Source organism: Candoia aspera, chromosome 11, assembly GCF_035149785.1.
Source record: "Candoia aspera isolate rCanAsp1 chromosome 11, rCanAsp1.hap2, whole genome shotgun sequence".
NCBI classification, from domain to species: Eukaryota; Metazoa; Chordata; class Lepidosauria; order Squamata; family Boidae; genus Candoia; species Candoia aspera.
Window position 1 is genome coordinate 24,709,416 of NC_086163.1, and position 26,818 is coordinate 24,736,233.

Below are 26,818 nucleotides of genomic sequence, written 5' to 3' on the forward strand. Positions count from 1 at the left end.
CTCCCTGCTCCCGTCGGAGGGGCCGCTTCGCTTCAACGAGGGGCCCTCCCCCGCCGCCTCCCCGAGACCACGTGCTCCGCGCCCCCCCCGCCCGGGCACGCACGACCCCCCAGTCGCCGCCTGCCCCGCCGCCGGAGGGGGAGGGGGAGGCCTCGGCCGCCGTTCTTACCCGGCGCGGCGGCGGCGACCGCCTCTTCTCCGTGGCGGCGGGAGGCCCGCCGGCGAGCGCGCGAGGCCTGCTCGCAGCTTCTTTCCCTGCGCCCGGCCCGGCCGCCTGCCTGAAGGGAGCGGCGGCGGGCGGAGCGGCGCGGCGCGGGAGCGGCGGCCCTCAGCAGTGCCGGCGTCGCCTCCTCCGGCCCACCCGCTCCATGGCTCGTCCGCCTCCCCGGCGGCTCTCGCGCCTCCCCGGCCGCCCCCTCGCTCGCCCGCCCGAAAGCCCGGCCTGCCAAGCTCGCTCGGCCGCCCGACAGCGCCGTTTCCTTCCTCACGGCACCGCCGCTTCGTCCGCCGCCAGAGCCGGCCCTCCCCATTGGTCCGATGAGACGGGCCTCCCCATTGGCTGGCGGCGCAGCGACGAGGAAAGCAGCGAGGCGGAGCCCGGCCGCCGTCCAGACGCTGACTAGAGCGCGCGTGACGTGTCCCAGGGACCTCGGGCCTCTTCTTGGCGGGCGCGTGCGTGCGTGCGTGCGGAGGAGGGCCTCTCCCGGGCAGCCCGGGCGGGAGCGGGAGGGGAGAGAGAGGAGAAGAGAGGCACCCCGGGATTGGTCGAAGTCCGGCGGATCTGCGAGTCTCTTCGGAGGTCACGTGAGGGGCGCCGGGCTGCCCCGTGCGGCAGTTGCCTGGGCAACCGAGAGGGGCCTGGTCGCCGAAAGGGGGCGGTGGAGCCGGAGCCTGGCCGCGTCGCCCCGGCCGGGATGGGGTGCCCCTGCGCGGCGAAGCACGGAGGGCGGGCCCCGGAGCCCGCTGCGCCGCGGCATCTTCTTCGCCCGTTCGCGCGTCAGCCGCCTGGCTGCGCCCAGGGCTTTCGCGGCAAACCCTCCATGCCGGGAAGCGGCTTCCCGCCGCGCTCCGGTCCCAAAGCGCCAGCAGCCGCCGAGGGGCGAGGAAGGCCCGTGCGCGACCCCCTGCCCGCCCCGGCGCTGCCCCGTGGGGGTCGCGCCCGAAGGCCTCCAGCGGACCGGCGGCGCCGAGGCTGCAAGCAGGGGTCGCGGGGCGCCGAGGATCCCCTCTCCGGACTGCTGCCCTGGTGCCGCGAAGCGGCGTACCTCTGGGGCCCGGCTGGGAGTCGCTGGCTCGTTCCGCCCCTGGTCCGGGCGCCTCTGACTTCGCGGGGCGTAGGCGCCTGGCTGGGTCAGCCGGGAGTCCTGGCGCTGGTCAACAGGAGGCCGGCGGCCTCTTATCCCCCCTCCCGGCGGATCAGGCAAGCCCTGCCAGCACCTGTGCGGCAACAAGCGCAGCCTGCTCCCCGAGATCATACCACTGAACTTCCTCTTGAGAGATGAAGGTATTAAACTTCCAGGAGACTTAGAAACGCTGAATGAATATATATATATATTTTAATGGGCTGGAAATTCCAGGGCTGCCCTCTCTTGTTCTGTTTCACTCTGTGGAGAGAGAAGAAACTTGGAAGATAGAAAGATGGCCCACTTGTGTCCTAAAATTTCTTGAGCAATTCTGGAGAATATAGTGGTTGCCCTAGAAATTGAACTTTTCCCATTTGATGGCCAAGACACATTTAAAAAATGATTCCTTAAAGGAATGAGTCCTATGTGGCCTACAGTATGCTACATAGCTCATTTATTAATTCATATTGCATGACCCATCACATTTATTTTTTTTAACATCCTCCAGCAGCAGTAAAATAACTTGAAAAAAATGCTACCCAAATGCCCCACTGATGTCATAGCTGGAGTATGGCTGTATCTGTGATGGCTGAACATTGGATGTGTTCCCAAAGGAAGCTTTATTACCACTCAAAGGACAATGCATGAAATCACCTTTTTTCAAGGTTACATTTCAAGCGTTCAAAGAGTAGAAGATAATGCATGCAATTACGTATTAACTGGATGGCTGTAATTAAACTTTATTTTCAAAATGGAGAGGCCTGTAACTAATCCATCGTAAGTATCATCCACAGTAAGGCAAAAGGCATTATAAGAACCAAGCTGATTGTTTTTTACTTTGCACCAGACATTGCTGAACGAGTATCTTTTTATAATTTTGCATGCTTCAACGTTCCAGCATATGAAGCTACATTCAAGGCAGACATTTGCAGTATTTCATAAGGTCATTTGCAATATTTCATCATAAGAAGCCAATGCCTGTCTTAATGTAAGTGACAGATTTTTTTTTCTCCTGGCCAACTTCCTCCAAAATCACTTTCAAAAGAGTTTTCTTGCTGCCCTTTAACTTCCATAGATAACATGCCAGCATGAGTCTGGGGAAACAAGTACCCCCATGCTTTTTTGTTGGACCCTTGTGGTAACAAAAGTGTTTTTTACACAATTTTATAATCACAAATTGGAAATTCAAATGTAGCTACAATCTTAACCCTAGTTACTTGAAAATAAAAGCAATTGAAAAGGACTGCCTATAAAGAACATAGATAGATACAGCATGAGGACATTCATGTGAAATACTGTGTAGGTTTTCTTTTGGAGGGGACACATCACCCTTCAGAATAGTCCACCATATTCTGGCTCTCTCTCTCTTTCAATTACTTCCTTCCAATACATTTTCCCAGGCACCTGTCAACAAAACTGTCTAGTTGAATTTTGTGTGTGTACATCAAGCTGTTTGTCAGTTAAAAACCAGTTATCTAAACAGGCACAAAAGTTATTCAGCAGGCTGTTTGATCAGAAAGTTTACTTGCACGTGGCCTAAAGGAAACCAGTTAACATCCTGGGTGTGTCTGTCACAAAAACTGATTGCTGAGATACTAACAGCATAGGGAAGAGTTTTGCAAGTCTGTTGTTGTTTGGAAGTTGCTGCTAGATGGTCTCCAGAGAGTGGAGCCATTTATTTAGGGTAGAGTGGTTGTATTTCTGTCAGTGAAATTGAAAAAGCCTCTCCAGCACACAAATCTGGCCTTCAAACAAAACTTTACAGCTTTAGCATTGTTTCTGCCTAAACTAACTTTATTTTCTAGCCAAGCCGTACCAAATCATTTCTCTCTCTGTTGCTCAATCTCCTGCTTTTCCAGCTGAGTAAATTGACTTCAGCAACTTGACTCCCCGTGCCTTTTTACGAAGGGAGCCCGCAGGAATTAGAGGTGTGTGCACATTCAGAGAGTCTCCGGGTGAAGCGAGCATCCTTTTAATAACCCCGGTATGCCCACACCCACTTCTGGAGCCAGAATAAATACGTTGTTTCTCGCCGTGCCGAAGTCGCCCACCCCGCTATTTTACCCCGCTTTCTGTGACACGCTATTCTTTGTGTGTCCCAATTTCCCTTCAACCAGCGAGTTGTTTTCAGGCTTCCTGCTGTGACGCTTCCAGTTACGCAACCCCAAGGTGGCAGGGGCAGGCCCAGATAACACAACCGAAACGTGCCTGTTTCGCCGGAACGGCGCGGAGCGCCCGGCCGCTTTCCCCCGGCGCCCGGGCCCTGGTCCCTCCCCGACCGCAGAAGGGCCGGGGCGCCGCATCTGGCGGCCCGCGGCTCGGCCTGCGCCGCCCGGCGTGCGCTTTGCTCTCCCCGCTCCGCTCGCTGCTCCGTCCGCGCCGCGGCCGCTCCGCCGCCCAGCACCCCAGCGAGGGCTCCTCTGGGTTCCCGGGTATCCGGCAGCTTCACTCGGAAAAGAAAAGACAAGCGAGGTGAAAACGCCCAGCGCAGCCCCCGCGGCTCCCCCCGCGGCCGCTCCGCCTTCTCTGCTGGACGCGCCGGCCCTCCGGCACGCCGCTCACCCGGCCCCACGGGCAGAGGCCGCAGGACGACGGGGCACGGGCGGGCGGCGCTGCCGCCGGACCCCAGTCCGCCGCCGGCTGCTCTCGCGCTCTGCTGCGGACGGGCGCGGGGCTGCCGCACTACGAGCCCCACGTTCCCAGCCAGCCAGGCCCTTTCCCCGGGAGGGGAGGGGAGGGGAGGGGAGGGGAGAAGGTGGGGCTGCGGTTCAAGCCCCGCCCCTAAGGGCTGGGCGACCCCCGGGCAGGGAGGGAGGCAGGCCGGCCTCCCTCTCGCTCCCCCCGCCAGGTGGCGGCACGGGGTCTCCCGGCAGGGCGGCGGCCATCTTGAGAGTGGGCTGCCCGCTTCCTAGATGGCCGCCGCCGCCGCCGCCGCCTTCTTCCCGCGCGGCCTGCCTGCCCGGGGATGACGGGCGCAGCCTCGCTGCTGCTGCTGCTGCTCCGGCGCGGGGGCCGCGGCGCCCTGCAGCCCGGGGCTCCCCCGCCGGGCGGCGCTCGGGGGGCTCTGACCCGCCGCTGGCCCCGGGCCCCTGCGGAGCGCAGCCGAGGCGATGACCTCCAGGTAACGCGGGCGGACAGGGCCGGCTCTCGGAGCCCGGGTCGGGCGGCGTCGCACCGGGGAGGGCGGTGCTGCGCCGGCTGGTGCCTTGGCCGAGGGGCGCGGAGGGGGCGCGCGGGCTTCTTCCCTGACCCCCCCCCCGCGCTGTGCCTTTCAGCCCTTCCTGCCCCGAGCGCCCTCGGGAGGGCCCGCGGCCCGGCCTGCGCGGGCGCCCGGCCAGCTGTGGCGGCTCCTCGGTGAGTAGGACGCGTCGCCCCCGGGCCGCTGCTTTGTGTGGCCCCGCGGCCGCCTAGGCCCGCCTCGGAGCCCGCAGAGCAGCTCTGAGTGCGCGGGGGGGCCGATTCCCGGCCGGGCGAGGAAGCCCCTTCCCTCGGGGGTCTCGCCCCAGAAGCACCGAGCGACGCTTCCGGGGATTGGTGGGCGGTTTTTACTCCGTTTTCCCTCCGTTTGAATTGCCAGCCGCCCGGAGTCCTGTAGGTGAGACGGGCGGCCAAATAGACGCATGAAATGGGAAAATCAGTAAGGATCTACCTCAGGAGCGGAGGAACGGCTGCTGCGGATTTTGCCCCGAGATAGCCAGACCCGCTAAGCGGAGGAGAGGGAAGGGATTTTCTTTTGACGCTGAATGGTTTCCAGGCGGAGCAGGTCTGCAAGATGCAGGCTCACCCTCGGTAATTTCCGAGATGTAAATTCCCCCTTAGTCACTGTTTGCTGCCATCCCGCGACGACTCTCTCTTTCCTCTTGCTTCGACCTGCTCAAGAGGCTGGAGTGCTGGCCAGGGGCCCTCTGAGCACCCCCACAGCTGCCCTGGGGGCTCGGTGGAGCCTCTTCTGCAACTTGTGGGACATCAGTTCTATCCCTGCCTGCAGGGTTAAACTCTGGAGTAAAACAAGAATAAAGAATGAGGACGGAAGAGGGGGGAAACCCAGGCATCAGTTATGAGCTCTCATGTATCGCAGTCACTTAAATGTTCTCAGATCACTCCTCCCCCTACGATACGAGGACTGTACACAGCATGCAACATAAAATGCTAATCTACAGTGAAAACAGTAATTTAAAAAAATCAGCTGCAGCAATACAATTCACAATATGCCTAAACTCGGTTGCTCAGAGACCCTTCCGTTTAATAAAAGAGTTTAAAATGCCTGAGCTCCTCTCTAGGTTTGGATCTGGCACAAAACAATTAGCATCCTGGCCCAGTTAGGGCGTTAGAGCAAAGGAGCTCTTCCCCCCCCCCCTTGCGCCCTCCTTAATGTCATATAATGTCCAAACAGTCCTTGAAGAAGCAGCCCGTGTAGCGGATGCTTTGAAACCGTTCTGGGGAAGGGGGAGCTCAGTGGAGTTTCTCCTGAAGCGGCGGGTTGGTGGTGGGCTTGCCTTCCCATTTCTGCCGCATCCATGTCGGTGTGGAACAGTTCCCACCAGGGGATGGGCGGAAGAACCGTCTGATGGAGCTGGTTTCCTAGCAGAGCAGATGGAGGCCACAGATCCTGTCTCCGCTCTGGGGTGCTAATGGCTAAGCCAGACATTTCTTACGGTTGAAATGACAAGAGCTCTGCTTGTTTTGGAATGAAAGCCAGCGACTCTGGGCTCGTGGCTCTTCTTTGTTATCAGCAGATAAGAGATGCCTTGCCTTGACTGCGGGTTTGATTTCTGGTGGCACCTGCTGCTATTTTTCTACTTCTGGCTCTCATCGCAATGACCGAAGCGGTGGAAAGCCCAAAGGGAAATCCCCAAAGGAAGATGAGGGTAAGTTCAGATTCATTCAGCATTTTGCTGTGAAGCCCCAACAGGAATGACTTTACAGGCTGGGCAAAGGAGGGATGGGAGCAAAGATGCCCCTGGGGAAACTTCGTAAGGGATTTTCTGTTGGGTGCAGCGTGTTCATCTTCTCTTTTCTGCCAAACCGTTCAGCCTCCCGTCCTGTTCAGATCTTTCTGCCTCTTAAAAGAAAGGCTTGAATTAATGTTCTCTGAACGAGTGGGTCTCATCTGCGGCGTATGCCCAGGAGCATTCCTGTTTTCTTGTTTTGCTTTGCTGAGTTCTCCTAGATGAACAAACCTGTATGTGTTTGTGTTTCAAGTATTAACATATTAAAATTAAATTGATACCATATTTTCGGATTAAAAAAAGAATTTTGTGCTCATGGCTGTTTTATGCCCCCAGCTTAATTTTTATAAGGGACTTCACAGCTGGTTGTGCCTTCTTGCCCGTGTGTGTTTAATTTTGGTCACCCTGCAAGGGCTGTGTCACAAATGACTGCTGAGCCATGCTGCAATAAGGAAGCTGTGCTGGGGGTAGGGGAAAGGGAGCTGGATAGTCCACTGGAGCTGGGAATATAGGCATCTTAATGTTTTTAGTTTTTTAATAAATCAACCCTAAAACTGATTAGAGGGAAAGGATAGCCTTGCTAAATGTGTCTGTGGTAAAGAGCTACCTGTGCATTTATCCAGGGTCTTATTAGATTATTTTGTTTTAAAGATTCATACATACATACGTACATCTTGAGACAGATCAGGCATAGGTGCTCACATCCTTTATCTCAGAATATCTTATGCACATAGGCAAAGGCTCATACTAGAAGCTCGGTCCCTGATAAGGTGGCACAGGCCCGCCCCCCCCTGCCCCCCCCACGGCCCGAAGTGTTGAGGTCTGTTCTGCCATTTTGTTTGGGGTCCATTTGAATACCTCTCCTTAATAGGCAAGGAGGTGCCCATAACAGTAGTGAGCTCGGTGAGGGGGGGCAGGTTTGCTTTTCTAAGAGGTGGGGAAAAGATTTGCCACCCATTGTGGGCACCCTAGCTCATACTGAGACCCCGTGCTTGTCTCTTGGACACAAGGAGTATTCTTCTGGCCCCTTGAGAAAGTACCAGGGAGCGGAGGGTGGCTCACAGTTCCCCCGGTAAAAGCTAGCTTTTTGGCCGCTCTTTGTCATGTGTGGACAATGCGATCCATGTAAAACCCTCAATCCTTTTTCATGAGTTCCTCTAATGCAGCCCCCAGGAGGCAGTTGCTGCTATTTGGGTTTTACAGACTGGAAACCGCATGCCTGAGATTGGCTGGGCCAGAAGCGCCCCTCAAGAGCAGAAGGCGAATCTGGGTCTCTCCAATCCATTAAGTCAGTTTGTACATCCGCTGGGAAAAACAGATGGTTTCAAATGAAACCAGCAACTGGTGGTTAGTCGGAAATGTTCTTACCATAACTTCTCTGCATTTGCCAGTAATGGGAGAAGCAGCTCTCTTCCCCTGCGGTCCCAGTTTAAAATCGAATGTAGCTGCAAGGGCTCCTTGCGGGACCTGGGGCTTCAGGGGGTCTGAGGGACCCCGTGGAGTATCTTCAGAGAGTAATCCCCTGGCCTCGCTGGCTTATGCCAACTGCGCCCTGCCTCCTTGTGAGGGGAGGTGGAATCCTCCTCTGGGTCTTGGGGAGAAAGGTCCTCTGGGCAGGAATTATTTAAAAGGCGCTCTGGGGCCTGTCGCTGCAACCCTTGCAGGCTTTCGAATGGGTGGGGACCTAATAGATGATTTCCCTGCTGAGGCGTCCTAAAACTACACTGTGCCCTCAGCCGCTGCTGAGAGGGGGTCTCCCGGCCAGAAGACAACTTAGTTACGGATTGTCTAGGGTATTGGGAGGCAACTTGGCTGTTTCTGGCTGGTGAAACTCGGTGCCAGAGGCTGTGCGTAACCACCTGCAACAGAGGTAGCGCGAGACCAGAAGTAGAGCAGAGCAAAGGTGGTGTCTCTCTCTCCTGCAATTTTACTGACAGAGTCAAGCTTCTAAACTTCACACGTGAGCCTGGTTTGTGTTGAGTAAAGTTGTGGGGGGGCAGTGCCTTCAAATCACTGTTCGAAGCCCAACGACTGCCTGAACGAGTCCCTTCAGTTTTCGTGGCCGTGTTCTCAGGAGTGGTTTGCCATTGCCTGCTCCCTAGGGCCAAGAGAGAGTGACTGGCCCAAGGTCACCCAGCTGGCTTTGTGCCCAAGGCGGGACTAGAACTTGGGGCCTCCAGTTTCCAGCCTCAACCACAACACCAGACTGGCTCACTGAACGACTACAGCAAGCTGAATCTTAAGCCGGGCTTTAGAGACCGCAGGGGCTGGTCCCCGTGCTGCGGAAACCCAAGCAGAGAGCTGTGGTAGAAACCGGAATCGCACGTGAACCCAGCCGAGGGCTTCTCTGGCCAGTTGGCTTCTCTGCGTTTCCCCCAGCAAACCCTGGTCCTGGCTGGCTTCTGAGAGAGACCCAAGTGACCGGGTGGGGGGCTACTCCAAGCAAAGAACGTACAGACAATGTCTGCTCTGGCGGTGGGAGGGGGAGATTCCTCGGATTGGGCCAGATGGTTTTACTGGTGGAAAGCATCGAGCTCTGACCCCCCGCCAGGCCTCGAGGGCGGTTGTCCAAAGGCCCCCATCAGCAGCGGACCACCTTGTCTCCTGAGCCTCCTGAGGCCGCCTTAGAGGAGATGCCGGCTGTCTGAGACGCAGCGTAGGATGAAGGGGCTTTGCAGGTCTGCTTGTGGTTTAAAATGGCTCAAGCCATCCAGTCCCACAGAATCTCTGGTCAGGCAGCGTCAGGGGCGTTTTGTCTTGGGGGTTCCTGGAAGCAGCCAGGGAGCATGGCTGCTGCTCCAGGGTACTTTTGGCCAGAAACCCGGCTGATCCTTGACAGCAGCCTCCAACGATGACAAGCCTTTCAAGGGATGGCCTGTCACCTTCCTGCCTCAGAGGAGACCTGTGCCTTCTGGAGTCAGGGACTGCCTTCGTAACGAGAGAGAGACCCGAGGGGTTCCCTGCTCGGCCATGTCACTTTCTGCCTGGTGAAGCTTCTGGATGGCCGGAGTGTGTCTTTGCTAGCTCAGCTTTCTGTCCCCTGGCTGTCTTGTGGGGGGGCAGGGGGAGAATTGGCTCAGGCAGCCGGGCCTTCCTGACTACGGAAGACACCCCGTTGCGTGGCAAGCAAAAGGCAGACCCGGTGGGGCTAGCTTGAGATCCGCTGCTGCAGCTGCCCTTCATTCCTGGCGAAGCTCTGCTTTCCATTCTCTCTCTCTTGCTCTCTTTTTTTTATGGAAACTGGGGACGGAACAAGTTGTGAAGTGCGGCCCAGGCCTCTGCGTATTGTCAGGACGGCAGATAGGGCTGCCCCTCTGCCACATCACTCTTGTTGGGTGCCCAGTTTAATGGGTTGTGCTTGCTGATAAATGCCTTTGTCAGCAGATTTGTTTGTAAATCTAATGTAGAGAGATTCCCTGACCAGAGTGCAGCAGTCCACTGGGGAGTCTGAATTGGGGGCTGCGCATGAAAAGCACCACGGCCTTTTCTCTTGGAAGGAGAGTGTTTCGCCTTCTAATTCTAAGCTGTTTGAAAAAGAAAAATGTCTGGGTTTGCTAGTTGGCCCTGAACCCGTGCAGATGTGGGCCTCCAAGTGGCAGGCTGATTCTTAAATTTGGCCCAGGAAAAAGGCTTGACGTGCTGAAGAGAAGGATCCCGCTGTCCAGGGCGTGGAAGGAGGCTGACACCGTTGCTATGAAGCCGCTTCCTCCCGTAATGCACGGGGGTTCCAGTCTGGTTCCAAGCCCAGTACCTGTGTGAATGGGTTGAGGCGATGGTAATGCTAAGCCCAGTTTTAAGCAGAGGTGGTTAAGAAGCCTGCATGGCCGGTTTATTTATGCATTTATTAGGTTTTTAAACTGCCAAAATCGTGCCATTCTCAGCAGCTTCACCTGTAGTGCTAAGCCTGGTTTAGAAACCGTAGTAGCCAGGTTCACCAGACAGAGCAGTGCTGCAGGCGGAAGGTTCCTTCTCTGTGATTCCAGGGAGGGGTGCAGGAATTGGTGCAAAGCTGGATTGTCTGCAGCCTTCCCCTCGGAGAGGGTGGCTTGCTCTTTGGCCCCCGTGAGTCGCAGGAGGCAGCCAAGCTCTTCTATCCTGATGCATCTTCCGAGCAGTTTCTGAGATAAAACACGCTGCCTCGTCTTTTCCTTTTGTCTACTTTGTCTGGCTAAGTATTTGCTGGCTAAAATAACTGCCCAGGGTCCCTCTTTTGGGGGAGATGGGCGGTAATTAAATTTGAATAATAAATAAATACAAATAAATAAATATTTGCTGGCCAATACGAAGCCCCCTCGCCTGCTGAGGACTAGGATTGAAATTCCAGCTAGGTGGCTCCATGACATCATCTGCTCCCGAGCCTTGGCCTGCCACCCAGCTGGCCAGCCCTCCTCCCGGCCTCTCTTCATTCAGTCCCGGCCACGAGGGCTGAAACACAATCCTCTTCTGCAAACCAGATGCTGGTTTTCTAGCCCAGCTTTGTTTTCCAAGGGAGGCTGAAACATGGAACAAAAAGCAGGCTGGGGAGGCAGACTGTGGCCTGAGGCATAATCAGCCCGTTGCAACGTTCATCTTGATGTGCTCTTATGTTTCCCCTCTCCAGAGGAAAAGAGACGCCGGGAGAGGGAGGACCAGATGTATCGCGAGCGCCTGAGGGTTCTCTTGCTCATTGCCGTCGTCATGAGCGTGCTGAACCTGCTGACCACCAGCGCGACCAGCATCTCCTGGAATGACTTTGTGAATGAGCTGCTGGCCAAAGGGGAGGTCCAGAGCGTGCAGGTGGTGCCGGAGAGCGAAATCGTGGAAATCTACTTGCACCCAGGAGCAATAGTCTTTGGGTGGCCCGTGAGTGTCCATTTCTGCAAGGCTAGTCCTCAGAGCGTTGGAAAATACCACTGTGGCCCCTGAGCTTTTAAGTCAGTAGCCAAAATTCCTCAGTTGTAGCTACTTCCTCCTCTCCCCCCCTCCCCATTTTGTGAAGCATTCGTGTTTTTCTCAATAATCTCATTAAGTGACGTGTGGGAAGAAGGAAGTCGGGGGCTGAATATCTGTTACTTGGTCACTGGAAGGGCTACCTAGATAGAGCGTAGCTAAAGCCATTTGACCAAACGCTTAAGATAAAATATTTGCACTTAAATATGAACTGGTCTAGATAATTTTGAGTCCAGGAGTTAACCCAGTAGGAAAACTCCAATACCAAGAATATCGTGTATTAATATTTGAATAAGCAAAAGATTGCTTGTAGTTGTCTTGGATTGCTTTAGCCCTTGGGTTTTTTTTTTTAAAAGAATCATTTGTATCCCACTTTTCCATTTTCCTGTTCACTTATAGCAGATGTTTTCAAACTTGGTGAGGGTCCATGAGAGACGAAGGGCAAGGAAAAAAGAGTTCTCCCAAATGCAGCCAATTTTCTATCATTAGAGCTTTGCCTCTCCATCTCTGCGAATTTTAGCTTGAAAAACCCTGACTTATAGCTTCCACCTCCCCTCCATAATAACTCTTTGCAAATAATACAATAAAAATAGTATAATGTATTGAAATTTAAGTAGATGGCAGATCATCAGTCGACTTAGTGAAATAGTTTTTACCTGAGGCCAGATGCTTAAAAAAGGAGGGAGCAAACAGCCTTCTGCAAGATAATTCCCAAGGGATGTTTAGCTGCAACCATAAAGAAAGATGCTCTTCTGCTTTTTTACCCATCTCGTGGAGAAGGGAAGGGCCTTCCCATCCTGTCAAGGGCACAGGCAGGATGGTAGGGGAGGGTTCCCCTGTATCCCTAACCTTCAGCTGTGGCATGCCATCAACAAGGCACTTTCCCTGCTTTCCATTAATCTCAAGAGGAGTGGATTTGTGATTCTGAGAGGTTTGGAGGCAAAATGTGCATTTAAGTATTCCCCATCACTGCCCCGCCTCCACGCATGCACCTTTCTTTGCCCTGTATCCTACATCAGAGTAACGTCCCTCCGTTGCCTTTAGTCCACTGAGGTCAGTAGCCCCAAACTGGGGCTGCGTGTGGGAAATGCACAATACTGAGATAACTCACGGCGTTCTATTTCAGCCAATTGGTTTTGCCTCCCTGAACCCTGACTGCATCTGATCACCATTTGGAAGGGACACCCCCCCCACCCCCCCGCTTTAAAAACAGTCCTGCCGACTGAGGGTTTCAGCTTGTCCCTCTGAATCCTAGGATAGCACAGACTTGGCCTAGACTTGGAGCAGGCCAGGAAGTTGGCGGGCCGGGTGGTCGTGCGGCTTGAGAGGCCGTCCTCGCCTGTGCGGCTGTTTTCCTCCTCTGTGGGATCGTTGCTCCCTGGCCGCTCCACGGGCACGGCCGCCCCTCCCTTTCCCCGCCGCGGGCCATCCTTTCCAAGGCTCCCCACAGGAACGCTGCTTTTCTTTGTGTCTTGCAGAAGTTGAACCTGACCTACGTAATGAAGGTGGCCAACATCGACAAGTTCGAGGAGAAGCTGCGAGCGGCCGAGGAGGAGCTGAACATCGACTTGAACGACCGGATCCCTGTCTCCTACAGGCGCAGCAGCTTCTTTGGGAAGTAGGAAGCATTTAGGAGGAGGGCTTGAGCCACCACCGCTGCGGCCGCCTCCATTGCCCCCCTTTCTCCCTTCCTCACACTTGTTTGTTGGCATTTTGATCTCGGGGTGCACAAGAACCAGAAGGGGCTGAGTGGGGATGCTGCACTGGGCAGCTGGCACTGATGGCCCATCCTGAGGATGAGGGCCTGGGGCAGGTTCTGGCCGTCAACTGGCCTGGACTGTCTGGCCCGCAGCTTAGCCGCCCAGCTTCACACTGGAGAACCTGCCTTCCACAGGAGGCTGCAGATGTGGGTAGCCGGAGCCCCGGCCTTGGGCCTCCAGGCAAAGGGGTTTCTTGTGGAAATGTCCAATGGCCAGGCTTCCCAGCGCACCGGTGGTTTAGCGGACTTAACGACCACAAAGTGGTGAGCTCAGTGGAGACAATGCATCGAGGCACGAATAAGCCTCCCTGGCAGTATTTTCTGTGATTTAGGAAAGGCCCAAATGTCAGCGTAAGGCAGGCCGTCTCATCAAGCGTGCAGATTTTGTTCTGCAGAAGCCCAGCTCGGCAGAGGTGAAAGGTTTCTGCTGTGAGGGAAAGGCCAATCTAAGGGGGTGGGGTGGGGAGTAGGTAACCTCTCTGAAAAGGCCTAGGCTGCTGCTGCATACCTCTGCATGTGATAACGCTGGCCAGAAGGGACTTTTGGAGTCTGAAGGAAAGGATTTTGTCCTTCAGGGCTGAGGGGGTTCTCTAAGGCTAAATTCCAAGGCTCTGCGTTGCTTTCAGAGGAAGCAGTGAAAGTTTCTGGGAGGCAGAAGTGGGCTGCGGTGGCATGGGTTAGGTTGGGCCGCCCCAACAGCCAAGGTCTGAAGGAGGAGGCTCTGAAGGAGTTTTCTGGTAATCTGCCCCTCCTACACCCTTTCTCCATGTTCTCCTTCTGACCAGTGGGCAGTCTCCACCAGATGGCACCTCCCTTGCTGACTGTGAGGCCTGCTGCCCGGAGTGGCCGGGTGTTCCTGCCCTGGCAGAAAGCTCTGCCCCTCAGCCAGGGCACCAGAGGCTCCTGCGGAGTGACTCAGACACGCAGCATCACTTTGTTGCACTGAACTGGCTTAGGTTCTCCTCTGAGTTTTACCCACCAAGCCGAAGTTGCATGAGGCCTGCCTTTCCTCTCCTGGAGGCTGAAAGCAAACGTGCACCCAGAGCATTTATGGTGACCAAAAAAAGCACACCCTGTTTCGTTTGTTTTTTAAGAAAGCCAGTTTCTTTAAACTGTTCCAAACCCCTGTACATCTGGCTCCCCAAACTCAGGCCTGTATCTAGCTGCTGAGGCCTGACCCTCATGTGCCCCTGTCTTGGCAGTGCCCTCTACACCCTGGGAATGACTGTGGTGAGCGTTGGCATTCTGTGGTACATATTTCGGCTGGCCGGCACATCTGGAAGGGAAGGCGCCTTCAGTGCCTTCGTAAGTAGCCTCGCCGTTTGGGGTGGGTTGACATCCTCCAGGCCGGGGGTCGTCGGACTGGGCAGTCCGGGGCTCCTCTTCCCCAGCCCCGCCTGTCTGCCATTTGGCTGCCTGTGCAGGGCGTGTGCCAAAAGGGGGGCCCGTTCCCCTCTCAGGTGGGAAGGCGGAGCTCCAGGGGCCGTCAGGGCCGCTCGGAGACTAGCTGGAGCAAGTCTGCAGGCCTCTGCCTGGGGCGTGGCGGCAGAGTGCATGGTTAATTAAGAAATTCAGCCAGGCATACGCTTCTCTGGGGGAAGCACTCAGAATCAGGCCTTCCCCAACTGGGTGCCCCTTCAAGGATTTTGGGACTGTGCCACCTCAGTCAGCCCATCCAGGGACATGGAAGATCTCCCCTAAAGCCTGGAGACCGCCTTGGGGTGGGCAGGGGCCAGAGTGAAGAAGCTTTTTCCAGCCTCTCCTCTGACTTCGTGGCTACAGAAGCCCACCAGACTGGCTCCCCTTCCTCTCGGGGGCTGCATGTCCTGCACATTTTGTCAGAGCCCATCTGGGAGCAGAGTAGAAAGATCAGCAGAGTTGTGTGTGTCGTGTGCTGTGTTGTGGCTGTTGAGGTGAATTGTTATTTTGTCTGTCACTGGCTCAGAGGAGGCTCAAATGTAATGCCGGTTGTTTTTGGAGCTGTTCCTCTGCCCCAGTCCTAGAATCCTTTGGGGAGGCAGCACGTCTGGAGTCTGGGAGCTGCACGTTTTGGTTTAAAGCATCCTTGTGTTCAGGGGCCCTTCCAAAGTGCAGAGGGGCATCTCCATGTTGGATTGCTGGGCATGTGTGTGGCTGAAGGATAGTTGCAGTGGTTAGAGGGTTCCCCACCGCTTGCTCGCAGCCGATCAGACCTCAGTCGAGGCAGCAGCTGAGTCAACACCACCCCAGCCCTTGAGATGGAAAGCGGGAAGTAGAGCCAGAGTGAGAAGCAAGGATTTGTCCTGGGGAGACTGACACAAGGGCTGCGCTGGGGCCACCTACTTCTTGCAGTCAGTATCTGAACGTTCCTTCCCACCAAGCGCCACAACAAATTGGGGTGTTAGAGCTTACTTGCTTCTCCCCCTCCGTGGCAGAACCAGCTGAAAAGGGCTCGCTTCACAATTGTGGATGGCAAATCTGGGAAAGGTATCAGTTTCAAGGACGTTGCAGGCCTGCATGAAGCCAAGACGGAAGTCAAGGAATTTGTGGATTATCTGAAGGTAAAAACCATAACTTCCCTCGGCAAGTAGAAAAGCCAAGGACGGGGAATCACTGGGGGAAATGGCAAACAAGTTTTTGTCTCATTTAGGAAGGTGGCAGGACTTTTTCCTCTGGTTTCCAAGAGCTCAGAAACACTCATCCCAAGATGCTTTCAGATGAAAGAGTCTGTAGGAGAGGCTGCAAAATATTTTTAGCCTCTTGCTGCAAAGAGGACCTTTGAGAAGTGTTCCTCTAGTGTTGTCTGCTCCATCCCTTCCTTTTGATTCTAGAGTCCGGAGCGCTACCTCCAGCTGGGTGCCAAAGTGCCCAGAGGTGCCCTCTTGCTCGGGCCGCCCGGCTGTGGCAAGACCTTGTTGGCAAAAGCAGTAGCTACGGAGGCACAAGTCCCCTTCCTGGCGATGGCTGGCTCCGAATTTGTGGAAGTGATTGGTGGTGAGTCCTCCTCCTCGGTTATTGGGCGGTGTCTCGGAGCCATCCAGTGGGAGGAGACACTTTCCAAAGGTCTCTGGCTCTTGATGCAGCGCAGAAATTGGCTCAAGGCTCCTGGCCCACCAGAAAGGGGCTTGAGCCAGTTTCCAGGCATCTCCTTGGGGTGGGGCAGTGTGGCGAGTGGCAAGGCTTGAGTACCTCTGGGGAGAGTGTCTTCATTGGAGCATCCTCCCCTTGGCTGATCCAAAGGCCTGAGGGCTGGAAGAAATATTCAGTGAGTCACTTCAGAGTCTCTCCTGAAAGTGGTTTTTCAGGTATTTCATTCTGCAGGGAAAGAGCACTTAGCTGTTAGGAACCCATAAAGCTTTCCCATAAAGACCTGTGTGGGTTGCTCCTGACTTGCTGCTGCCCCTTCCTACCCGCCTCCCACTTATTTATACTCCACCATCTCTGACCTTAGAAAGCTTGCGCTGAAGCCCCAAGTTCTTTCTGGTGGGTTGGGTGGCTCTGTAGAGAATACCTCTCTCAAGAGGCTTCCCAGACCCCAGCATTGGGACTTTTGCTGGACAAGCTTCCTGGGTTCCAGTTGCTTCCTTGGTGCTCCTTTGCTCGCTTCGGGCACTGGCAGAAAACCAACCCTGCTAGAAATGGACACAGCAGCCTATGGCTTTCTTGGGCTGAGAGTGGTCAAGGTCCCTCACCAGCTGGAGGAGAAGCTCTTGAGGGCCAAATTTCCCTTGCTTTGACGCGACTTAGAAAAGCCCTCGGTCAGAACTGAGAACGACTCCCGCTTTGCCTCTCCGTAGGTCTGGGTGCTGCCCGGGTGCGGAGTCTCTTCAAGGAAGCCCGGGCACGTGCTCCGTGCATTGTCTACATAGACGAAATAGACGCAGTGGGGAAGAGGCGTTCGACAAACATGTCTGGCTTCTCCAACACGGAAGAGGAGCAAACTCTGAACCAGCTGCTGGTAGAAATGGACGGTCAGTTTTTCATGGCAAAGAGTTTGGTTTTGAAGTCCAGGGTCTTTTCTCTCCCCCCCCCCAAGAAGGACAGCTCGTCCCCTCTCCTGAGGATGGCCTTTAACCTCAAGTACGCCTCTTCCCTCCCTGCTCAATTTTTGGGTCGTTTTCCTAAGCTGCTGCCTGTTTCCTTAGGTCTGGAAGTCTGGGCTTCCCTTAATTGCCAGGTTGGGTGTTTTTCTCTGCTCCTTCTCCTTTGACGGGCTGCTCTCTGTTGGCAAGAAGGGAGGACAAGCATCAGCACAGGCTAATTTGACACTGCTGGCCACCGAGATGACAGTGGAACGTGCAGTCCAAGGCGGGGAGTTCGTGTCTCTCCCAGGGAAGCAGAGCAATTCTGGGAGTTCCTCTGCGCTGATTCTCTTCCTCTGGAGCTTCAACCAGATAGTTCCCTTGCTCAGGCAGGAAGAAGGCCCGCCCTCCACGCTGTCTGGGGATCCTTTTTAAAGGCTGTCCCTTCAGGGAAGGGAGGCACATAGTAGTGCTGGGGAGGTGGCCGGCCTTCCCTCCAGCTAGTGGCCAACAATGGGGGAGGCCTGCCTAGAAGCAGCATTGCTTGGATTGAGCAAAAGTCCGGTCTGATACGCTTTAGAGGTGGCAGCACCAGCCACGGTCTGCTTGGCCATCTGATCGACGCAGCTGTAGAACCTGATTCATAGGGCTTAAGCAAATGAATTTCCCTACTTTTAGAAGGATTTCTGCTTAGACTGGTTGAGAATGAGTCAAGTTCAGATGTTGGCGTGTGAATGCTGAGTCAACTTTCTAATTCCCTTCTCGGAGTGTGTTTAGCTGGTCTCTGTTCCTCAAGCCCCTGTAGGTTCTTCTGCCTTAGATTTGAACCTTGCTTTGAAATATTGTTAGTGTCTTTTATAAGAGCAAACCTTGTGATGGCCAGGAAGCCCCTGTTTCCAGACAAATGCATGCAAGCAGGTAGCCCTCTTACATTGCTGTCTCCTCAATTAAATTTGGCATTCACCTTTCCTAACAGAGAAGGTGGCAAAACGTGGGCTGGACCATTAGATGATTATAAAGCTGGTTGAACAGCTCTTCATCGACTGAGTTGCAGTGTCATGATTAAAAAAAAAAATCATTCCACCCTGTTCTGCATTGGCCAGACCCACTTAGAGTACTGCATCCAGTTCCAGGCATTGACAGTCTGGTGCATATCTGGAAGAGAACAAAATGATAGGGTGCCTGGAAGGAAGAAGTTACGTTGGAGGCATTGTGTATGCTGGTGACTTACATTTCCAAGCAGAAGCTGAAAACGGTTGATTGAGGATTGGTGTCAGGTCTTGGAACTGTAAAGGCCTGGCCTGCAGAATTAAGTTCCACAGGCTGACATCAGTGGGTTCGTGGCCCCTGGAAGACAGCAGTGCTGTGTGAATCGACAGCTTGAATAAAGTTACTGAGCCAACCCAAGGGCCTCCCAGCTGCTCCCCTTCCTTATCCTTGCTTACTACGCTGCAAAGTGGAGTGAGGAACTGGATGGTAGCTTCTCCGGCATAGAACGTGCCTCTCCAGTGTCTTGAGACTTGTCTAGAGACGTCTCACAAGGAGAAATCCTTGGCTGGGCTGGTGCTGAGCAAAGTGACCGTAAAGACAGGATCCTTCTGCCAGCAGTACCAACATTGCTCTGTCACCATGTGTGTTTCAAGATGTGGAAAGAGTTTGCAGGGCTGTTTTGCATGGATCGGGATGAGCTGGACCTTCCATTGAAAAGCGGCAGGCTTCTGGCAAACAGTATGGCTTGAAATGCCAGCCAGTGCTAAGTGGCTGGGGAAATTGTGGTCTAAGTATGGTAATGTGGGGTCCAGAAGGGGTCAGTTGGAGCTGTCTGCAAAGACTGGATAATGTTTTCCCGATCGTACCCCATGTCTGAATTATGTTTTCAGTCAAAGAGGGCAACAGGTGGTTTTAAGAAACAGCCCAGAGCCTGGGAAATGTATAATTGTGTGACTCGGGCTTTTCCCCCCACAAAGGTTTATGAACACCTCCCCCCTTAGCTTCCCTCCTCTTAGCGGTGGCCCAGCATACCACTCTGGATTGTCCCATTGCACAGAGAAGGGCCTCTCTGGCCTCTCTTGCCCATCCGAGTTGTTTCTCTGGTTCCAATTTTCCCTTCTGCAGGTATGGGGACCACGGACCACGTCATTGTGTTGGCATCCACCAACCGAGCTGATATCCTGGATAATGCTCTCATGAGACCCGGGAGGCTGGATCGCCACATTTTTATCGATCTGCCCACTCTGCAGGTATTATAACAGGAGTTGGTCTCCGCCATCTAAGAGGGCAGCCGGGGGAAGGCTGGTAGGTAGGTGCAGGAGTGCACGTCTGGGCTCTTGAACCTGGGCTCTTCGACTCGCCTTGAGTGCCCTACTTTTGTTACTGTCATTCAGTCTGGATCTGCGTGGTCCAGATGTTGGTTTAAATCCAGCTAAAGCATGGAGTTTGCTGCCATGTCCTTGTGGCCGAGGAAGATGGGTCCGCAAAAGAGCTGGAGCCTTCTCTGCTCTCCAGAGGGTGAGCACTGACCTCAGAGAGAAGGGGAACCCCCACGGAGAGAGGACCCCAGCTGGGCTTCTCGCTCTGTGCAGTGGCCTCTGCTGGGCAGAGACAGACGCCTCTGTTTCGAGGACAGCAGCCTTTCCTCTTTCCTTTTCTGGCCAAGCTGCCCTGCTCTGGTCGCTCCCTGTTTTGGCATAAAATTCCTCAAATGCCTGATCTGGTCTGGCACTGGGAGCGCGAGCCACACAACTGCCCTGAAGGAAGAAGGATCAGGAAATCCTGGCGGCTGGGCCGGCTGCTCTGATCAGGGCTATTGTAACCAGCCAGATGAGTCACATTCTGGCACTGGGCCAGCCTGATCTGCCCACCCCCATTTCCTTCCCTTCATTCATGCGTTGAGGAATGGGAAGCATGTGCGAGTCTGGATTCCCCGTCCTGGTGCAAGTGGTGTGATGGCGAAAGTATTTGGGGGTGAAGCAAATTCTCAGAAAGCGGAATGATGAGAAAAGAGGGGCCAGCCATCGCAGCAGCCTCTTCGCTTTGCCCCGCTGTTGAACGAAGTCGCGGCTGGACTGTCCCAGCCAGGGAGAACGGGGCTTGGTGGCTGTGCCTGGAGAAGTCCCGGCCAGGGCCAGGCACCCTTGGCTCAGTGCCTGTTCCTTCTGCTGGCATCCTGCTGTGGAGAGCGAGGGCCGTCTGGTTCAGTCCGAGTAGCCAGACGGGCGCTCTGGACGCTTGAGCCCTGGCTCTTGAGGTCAGCCAGCCCCGGCCAAGCTGCTGCACAGCCTGTAGGAGGGCCTTTGGGGGTGGCTGAGGGTCTGCCCTCCTTTGCCCAATTCCTGAGAGTCCCACCCCTTCTGGGAGCGCCCTGCCTGCCTGCCTGCCTGCTGGCCGGCCTGTCCCATGCGTGCCTTCAGCAGCAGCTGCTGCCGCTGGTCCCAGAGCACCTGCTCTGCTCTTTCTAGGAGAGGAAGGAGATCTTCGAGCACCACCTGAAGGGTCTGAAGCTGTCCCAGCCCAGCAGCTGCTACTCCCGGCGGTTGGCCGAGCTCACCCCGGGCTTCAGCGGTACGTGTCAGTGGTGCGGTCCGGCTTCCCCAGGCCCAGCCCCCTGAGCCAAGAGGGGGCCAGAGCCCCATCGGTGGGGCTTGCACGTATGCGTGGCTCCAGTTTCTGCGGAATGGGAGCGCAGACTCCGGCTCTCCTGCTGGCAATTTGGCTTTCAGAGATCAGTGCAGTGAATGGGGAAGAAGGAGATTTCACAGTCACAACAGCATTTAGCCAGGGTTGAATGAAGAGGGGCAGAAAGGAGACCTGCCTGCTTCCAGAGCCCTTCTACTTCAAACTTCAAACTGGACTCTTGATCCCAGTTTCCTGTTTGTGCAGGGAGAGCAGCATCCCCTTCGTGCGTTCCCTCTCCTGCCCAGCCCCCACCCTTGCCTCTGCCCACTCCGCCCACACACCCCAACTCGGAACAGATGTTCCTCCTCTTCCCCAGCAAACTCTGCAGCCACCATCAGAGGAGCCCCAGGGCCGTGCCAAGCCAGGTTTGCCAAGCCAGGTTCCCCTGGGAGCACCCTGTGGCGGGGCCTGATTAACTCCTTGCTGCCCTGGTGAAGCACCTCCATCAGGGCAGCCAAGCCCGGCTTGTAGTTTGAATCCTGCTTAAACAGCACAATCAGCAGCCCAGGCTGTCTGCTCCCTCCCCGGAAAGCCTGTTTCTCATTTGCAGAAACCCTTTTCCAGCCCACTTCCGAATTCCCACTCCAGCATGCTTGGTTTTCTTTTCTTTTGCTGAACTCTTTATTTTCTAAGTTTTTTAAACCAAGCAAAATGCCACAGCTGATGGAAGAGCTTTTAGAAAAGAATTCCTAGATGCTAGTAATGAATGAGGATTAAATAGAGAAAGAAAACCAGATAAAAAGACTGTTGAAGTGGGGAAGACAATAAATATCTTCCAAGGGTGGAGGGGGATAAAAGGGCAGATGTTGTGTGAGCTGCAGTGTAAAGACCCTGTGGAATCCATCAGCCGTAGAGGGTAGAATGTTGGACCAGGATGGGGGAGACCCAGATACAAATTCCCACCTGTGAAGCCCCTCAGTGTTTTTGGACTGGTCACCATTCTCAGCCTCCAAGGAAGGCATGCGCGTGGCCTTGTGTTCCTGGAGGAAAAGTGGGCTGTAAGGAATGAAAACCAACCATATTCCCAAAGATGCATCCTTGTAAATGAGGCACAAGTGTTCTTAACAATCATTTTTATTCTTTCCGGCATCATAAAATATTGGAAAGAAATTCTATAAAGGTGCTGGGAGCTAACTCCCGGAGTGTCTGCCCATCAGCAGGATGACCCTCCAAAACCTGGACAGGACCAAATTTCATGGGGGCAGGGGGGAAGCTGGCAGAAGAAAGATTAAAAATGGGATGGATAAAACACAGTCCAGGTTGAAGGTTTTTGCATGTTAGATACGAGAGGTGAAGCTCAATGGAGCAGTGAGTAGATCCACCAGATCCGGCAAGGGCAGACTGCACAGCCACTATTTTTGCAGGTAAGGAAAGCAGCAGCCAGGGAAACACTGGCTGAAACCATTTGGAGGGCTGGGAGAAGCGGGCTACCTCCTGCTCAGGAGGGGGACTGGCTGCCTGGCTCTTCCTTCCAGGTTGGGCTGGCACGTGAGGAGTGGAGCCAAGGCTGTGCCCACCTCGTTGGGGTTGCTGCTAGCCCTCCACATCTCTTCTTACACTGTGCTATGCCAGACGATGTGGGCTGCCCCCCTGAGGTTCCTGTCTCGGCCTAAGAGTGCCCTGCTGTCTTCCGGCCAGCTGACTCCCTGAAAGCCAAGCCGGCGTTGTGTTCTCTCTGCAGGCGCTGATATTGCCAACATCTGTAATGAGGCTGCTCTCCATGCTGCGAGAGAGGGTTATAAATCCATCGACACGCTCAATTTTGAGTGCGCTGTGGAGAGAGTAATTGCAGGTGAGGGTTTTTTCTGGCGTGTGCGTGGCGGGAACGCTAGTGTTCTTCAGCCCAGGCTGGTGGGGAGCGCTCTGCCAGAAGAGCTGGTTTCACCCAAGCAAGCCACCTGAGAGGCCATTGGCCGAGCAAAGCGCGTCGGGTCTCGGTTCCAGTTAATGTAGGACCTGGCGTGGACCGCAGGGCTGTTCCACGTGGCCGTCATCTCCGATCACACTGCGCTTGGAGAAGAACGTGCAGGGCATGCCTTGGCCTTGACTGGAGCTCTCTGGACGCAGTTGGATGGGTGTAAGCGTCCAGACCGCGGGGAAAGGTTGGGGGGTGGTTTGTTTGCATTTTTGTGCAGCAAGGATCTTCTGATGGAAGCAGACCCTAGTTCAGCCTTTTCTCAGCTGGGGGAATCTCCAGAGCTGCTGGCCTAGAGTAACCACGCGTGCTGGGATTTGTAGGAGACAAGTTGCAGAGCAATGCTAGTAGAGGTCTTCTGGTGGGAAACACTCTCACCTGACCCGCCAGTTCTTCTGGAAAAGAACCTTGTATGGTTCTGGCCACAGGCATTGCTTTTACTCATGGATGTTGCTTTGCTGCAAGGATATCTTTCTGTGAGGCAAAGTTTAATGGCAGTTAAAACTAGGAACGGGTCTGTAAGTCTCAGGCGTGAGATTGTGGACTTGCGTTGATGGCCAACGATCCATTTGTGACCCTCCCTCCGAGCAAGTGTGGTTCCCTGCTTCCTTGGCCTCCTCATGACTCAAGGCCTGCAAGAGCTTTTTTGAGAGCTTGAAGGAAGGGGCAGAGGGTCTCCCTCCTTCTGATGCTAGAAACACAGCCTGGGAAACAGAGGGCTCTCTCCCCCACCCCTTTGTAGGAGCTGCCAAAAGAAGCAAGATCCTTTCGCAGGAGGAGCGGAGGGTGGTGGCCTTCCATGAATCAGGCCATGCCCTGGTGGGCTGGCTGCTGGAGCACACCGAAGCAGTGATAAAGGTAGGCCAGCTCCCTGCCCTGAAGTTAGATTTGCAGAGCGCGGCAGGTCAGCTCACGGCTGCTCCTCCTCGTTTCCTGCCACAGGTGTCCATAGCTCCCCGCACAAATGCTGCGCTGGGCTTTGCCCAGATCCTGCCAAAGGACCAGTACCTCCTGACCAAGGACCAGCTCTTTGAGCGGATATGCATGGCCCTGGGGGGCAGAGTCGCGGAAGCCATCACCTTTAACAAAGTGACGACAGGTGAGGACAGTCTGCCTTGCACGGAAGAGGGGCAGGAACCTGCTGGTTTGCCTTGGCCTCCCATGGGGCAGCCGGGTGCCACGTCCTCGTAAGATGCCTCCCTTCTGATGAAGTACAAAAGCCTTTTGGCAGCGCTTTAAAACTTATCTGGTATTGCCTTTGTTTTATCCTCCTTCCCTTGCTCCAGGGGCCCAAGATGACCTCAGGAAGGTCACCAGGATAGCCTATTCGATGGTGAAACAATATGGAATGATGCCCAGTATCGGCCATCTGTCATTCCCGGAGACTGAAAGTGGCCTGGGGATTGGACGGCGCCCCTTCAGCCAAGGGCTCCAGCAAATGATGGACCACGTAAGCTTTCACCTTGGAGGCAAAGCTGCAGAGGGGATGGGGCACTGGCTCGTTTCTAGTCGCAGGGCTCCTGAAGCTAGACATTTGCAGCTTACTGGGCAGGAAGTGAGCGGCAGGATCCTACCTGACGGGCAGTCAGGGCCAGGACTCTTAATTCTAAGCCGCCTCTTCTCCTGGCTGGGAGCTTTCATGGGAAGGGCATGAGTTGTGGTCGGTGGGTTTAGCCAGCCTTACTGTTCCAATTCATTCCACAGTGACCTTTTTGTATCTTCTCTAGGAAGCGAAGATGCTGATAGCCCAAGCTTATAGGCACACAGAGAAGCTGCTGATGGATAACCGGGACAAACTGAGGATGGTAAGGCCCTGATGCATTTTGGGAGGGCTGGGGTGGCATGGGGAGGGTGAAAGGCTGTCAGAGGATCAGCAGGTGGGGCTCAGCACCTAACCGTGAACAAGTTGCTCCCTTCCAGCTTCTCCTGTGAGGCGAAAGTGAATCTCAGAGCAAGTGTGGCATTAAAAGAATGGTAACAGCCCTGCTTGAAACTAACAAAGAGGTCAGACCCTGCTGCAGCACGCTAAAGGCTACACGTTTGCGACAGGTGTCCCCTTTTGTGCCCTTGGGGCCAAGCAGTTGGGGAGTATATCCAGGCTTTGGAAGGCCAAAGAAACAGAGAGAGGCTTTCTGTGCTTTCAGTGGACCAGCTGGTCTCTTGAGAAGCTGGAAGCTTCTGCCTCCTGCTTATACCTAGTTGTACAACATTGTATTTGTGCATGGCGTACATTCTCACCCCTTTATCTTTTCTGGACTAGCGGAATCTGTCGTAGGGAAAGAGCGGCATGTCAGAGGATGAATTCTTTCCACATCTTGCCAACTGTTCCCTGTCTGCTATCACTTACCTGGGGAGGGCCAGAAGCTAAGAGATTGCCAAGGGTGTGCAAAACATTTCACGCTGGTGTGATGCAGTATGTCTCCGGAACATCCTGTTTTTCTTCCAGAGCAGGCCGATCTGAGATTTGATTCTGGAATATCTGGGTGTAGATCAGGCAAAAGTAAAGGCAATTTGTGATGTTCCAGATATGCTTCGTTTTCAAAAACAAAAAAAAAGTGGCAGGTTTACCACCTTTCAGTTTTCCCACTGACAGAGTAGTCTATGGCATTGGGCAACCTCGCCTGCACTGCTTGGGTCAGCCTCTTTCAGGGGGGGGGAGGATGTTCTGGAGCCAGATCACCTTGGCGCAAAACGTTTTGCGGGTCACCTGAGACTGCGTCCGGCATTGGGAGATTCCAAGGGGGTGAAGGGGCTAAAACCTTTCCCCAAAGCTCTGCATTTTCAGAGTGCTTGCAGGGGCCAGTTGCTCCCTGTTACCAGGGGCCCTTGGTTCAGACACCTGAAGGCAACTGCAGGGCATCGCATCCCCGTTCCAGTTTCAGACTCCTGCGGCAAATGTGGAAGCTTCTAGTTAGGCACATTCACCGCCTGCCAACTTCTTCCTCTCCAGCTGGCAGACGCCCTCCTGGAGAAAGAAGTTGTCAACTACGATGACATTGAGGCCCTTCTTGGCCCTCCCCCCCACGGGCCCAAGAAAATGATCTCCCCCCAGAGCTGGATTGACGCCGAGAGGGACAAGCAGGACGTCGGAGACGAAGAGCCCCCGCCCCCACAGCTGCCCCCCTGCAAGGAGGAGGAGCGGGAGCCCCACCTGAGCTCCGTCTGAAGCCAGCTCAGGCCGGATTCGGGCTTCCTCTGCACACCGAGAGGCACCAAGGGGAGCCTGGCCTCTGTGCCGTCTGTCCAGCCTGGTTTGGAGATGGGCTGTGAGGTGGCCACGCAGCGAATGGGGCCAGAAGCACCATTTCTGAGGCCCCTTTGATTTTGGCTCAGAGCTGCTCTGAGCGACCCGCCCTTCGTGGAACAAACACAGTTCTCTGCCTGGGTCTCCTGCTTAGCGGTCCTCACCAGAACCCTTCATTCACCCACCAGCAAGGATTAGGGTGCCCAGCAGCCTGAGCCAACCCTGTATGTTGGACGCACGGGCTTTCCTCCAGTCTCTCTGTGCATGGTGCCAGGATGTAGAAACTGGAGGGACTCGAACTTTATCCACAGTTCTGGGCGCTGCTCACAGAGAGGAGGAGGAGGAGGGCAGGCACAGCTTTGGCTGGTGGGTCTCCCTGCAGTTAATTTGAATCAGCTTTAGGAGATGATAGTTCCCGGGGAGGGCACTTGTTCACCTCTGTCCGAAGCAGCGTGTGCCACGTGCAGCATCGTCCTGCTTCCATCTCACCTACTGTGAGTGGCCCTGAACAGCCCTTCTCGTGGGTTCTTCCTGGCCACCTTTCCCTAGTAACGCCTGGGTTCCTCTCTGAAGCACCTTCCCATGCACTTGGACAGGACGGGTACTCTGGCTTGTACTCGTGCAGCGCATCCTGAGCTACCTGGGCATGGAGAGGGATTTTGTAGAGTTTCAAAACAGGCCGTTGCGTTGCAGAATTGAGAAAAGCGGCTATGCGTCTCGTTCTGCAAGGCCGAGCTCCCTCCTATGATCCGTGTCTGCCACCTGGTGTCTGCTGAGGAAGCTGCACCACAATTTGCTCCAGTGGAGAACTAAGAGGTCAAGCCAAGCAGTTCCTGACTGATGGCCAGTTTCCAAGAGGCACCTGATTCATATTCAGCACATTGAATGGTTCTTGGTGAGGTACAATCCAGCTGTTCCAGCTGACAGCAAAAGGTTCTGAGAATTGAGGCTCAGCAGTATCTAAAAGGAGGCCGCAAGCTCCCTACGCCATCCAAGTCTGCAG

General features: G+C 54.9%; 2 protein-coding genes across 4 annotated transcripts in view; one reads left to right on the forward strand and one right to left on the reverse strand.

Annotated features, from left to right (window-relative positions):
* Positions 1-485, reverse strand: part of ANKRD11 (ankyrin repeat domain containing 11) — a 139,487-nt gene extending 139,002 nt beyond the window's left edge. Inside the window, exon 1 of the mRNA XM_063313112.1 lies at positions 170-485. The gene's annotated coding sequence lies outside the window, so the exon portion shown is untranslated. The remainder of the gene's footprint in view (positions 1-169) is intronic.
* Positions 486-4,293: 3,808 nt separating this feature from the next.
* SPG7 (SPG7 matrix AAA peptidase subunit, paraplegin) lies at positions 4,294-25,758 on the forward strand. Of its 3 annotated transcripts, none has more exons than XM_063313116.1 (17): positions 4,294-4,464; positions 4,619-4,697; positions 6,077-6,211; positions 10,893-11,134; positions 12,700-12,839; positions 14,183-14,285; positions 15,395-15,520; positions 15,791-15,953; positions 16,757-16,930; positions 19,097-19,221; positions 20,440-20,542; positions 22,338-22,448; positions 23,314-23,429; positions 23,514-23,670; positions 23,858-24,021; positions 24,299-24,376; positions 25,522-25,758. In XM_063313116.1, the coding sequence occupies exons 1-17, from the start codon at positions 4,309-4,311 to the stop codon at positions 25,735-25,737; spliced, it is 2,388 nt and encodes a 795-aa protein (XP_063169186.1). In that variant the 5' UTR covers positions 4,294-4,308; the 3' UTR covers positions 25,738-25,758. The 3 variants fall into 3 exon arrangements, with proteins under 3 accessions (XP_063169186.1, XP_063169187.1, XP_063169188.1); XM_063313117.1 differs by having other exon boundaries at positions 6,080-6,211; positions 25,522-25,757; XM_063313118.1 differs by lacking the exons at positions 4,294-4,464; positions 4,619-4,697 and adding an exon at positions 5,072-5,132 and having other exon boundaries at positions 6,080-6,211; positions 25,522-25,756.
* The last annotated feature ends 1,060 nt before the right edge of the window (positions 25,759-26,818 follow it).

Bases quoted from the DNA above. Each gene is read 5' to 3' on its own strand.
- SPG7 (XM_063313116.1), top strand. From the start codon at position 4,309: ATGACGGGCGCAGCCTCGCTGCTGCTGCTGCTGCTCCGGCGCGGGGGC. The intron at 14,286-15,394 runs GTAAGTAGCCTC...CCTCCGTGGCAG, and splicing joins AAGGCGCCTTCAGTGCCTTC to AACCAGCTGAAAAGGGCTCG. The intron at 20,543-22,337 runs GTACGTGTCAGT...TTCTCTCTGCAG, and splicing joins GCTCACCCCGGGCTTCAGCG to GCGCTGATATTGCCAACATC.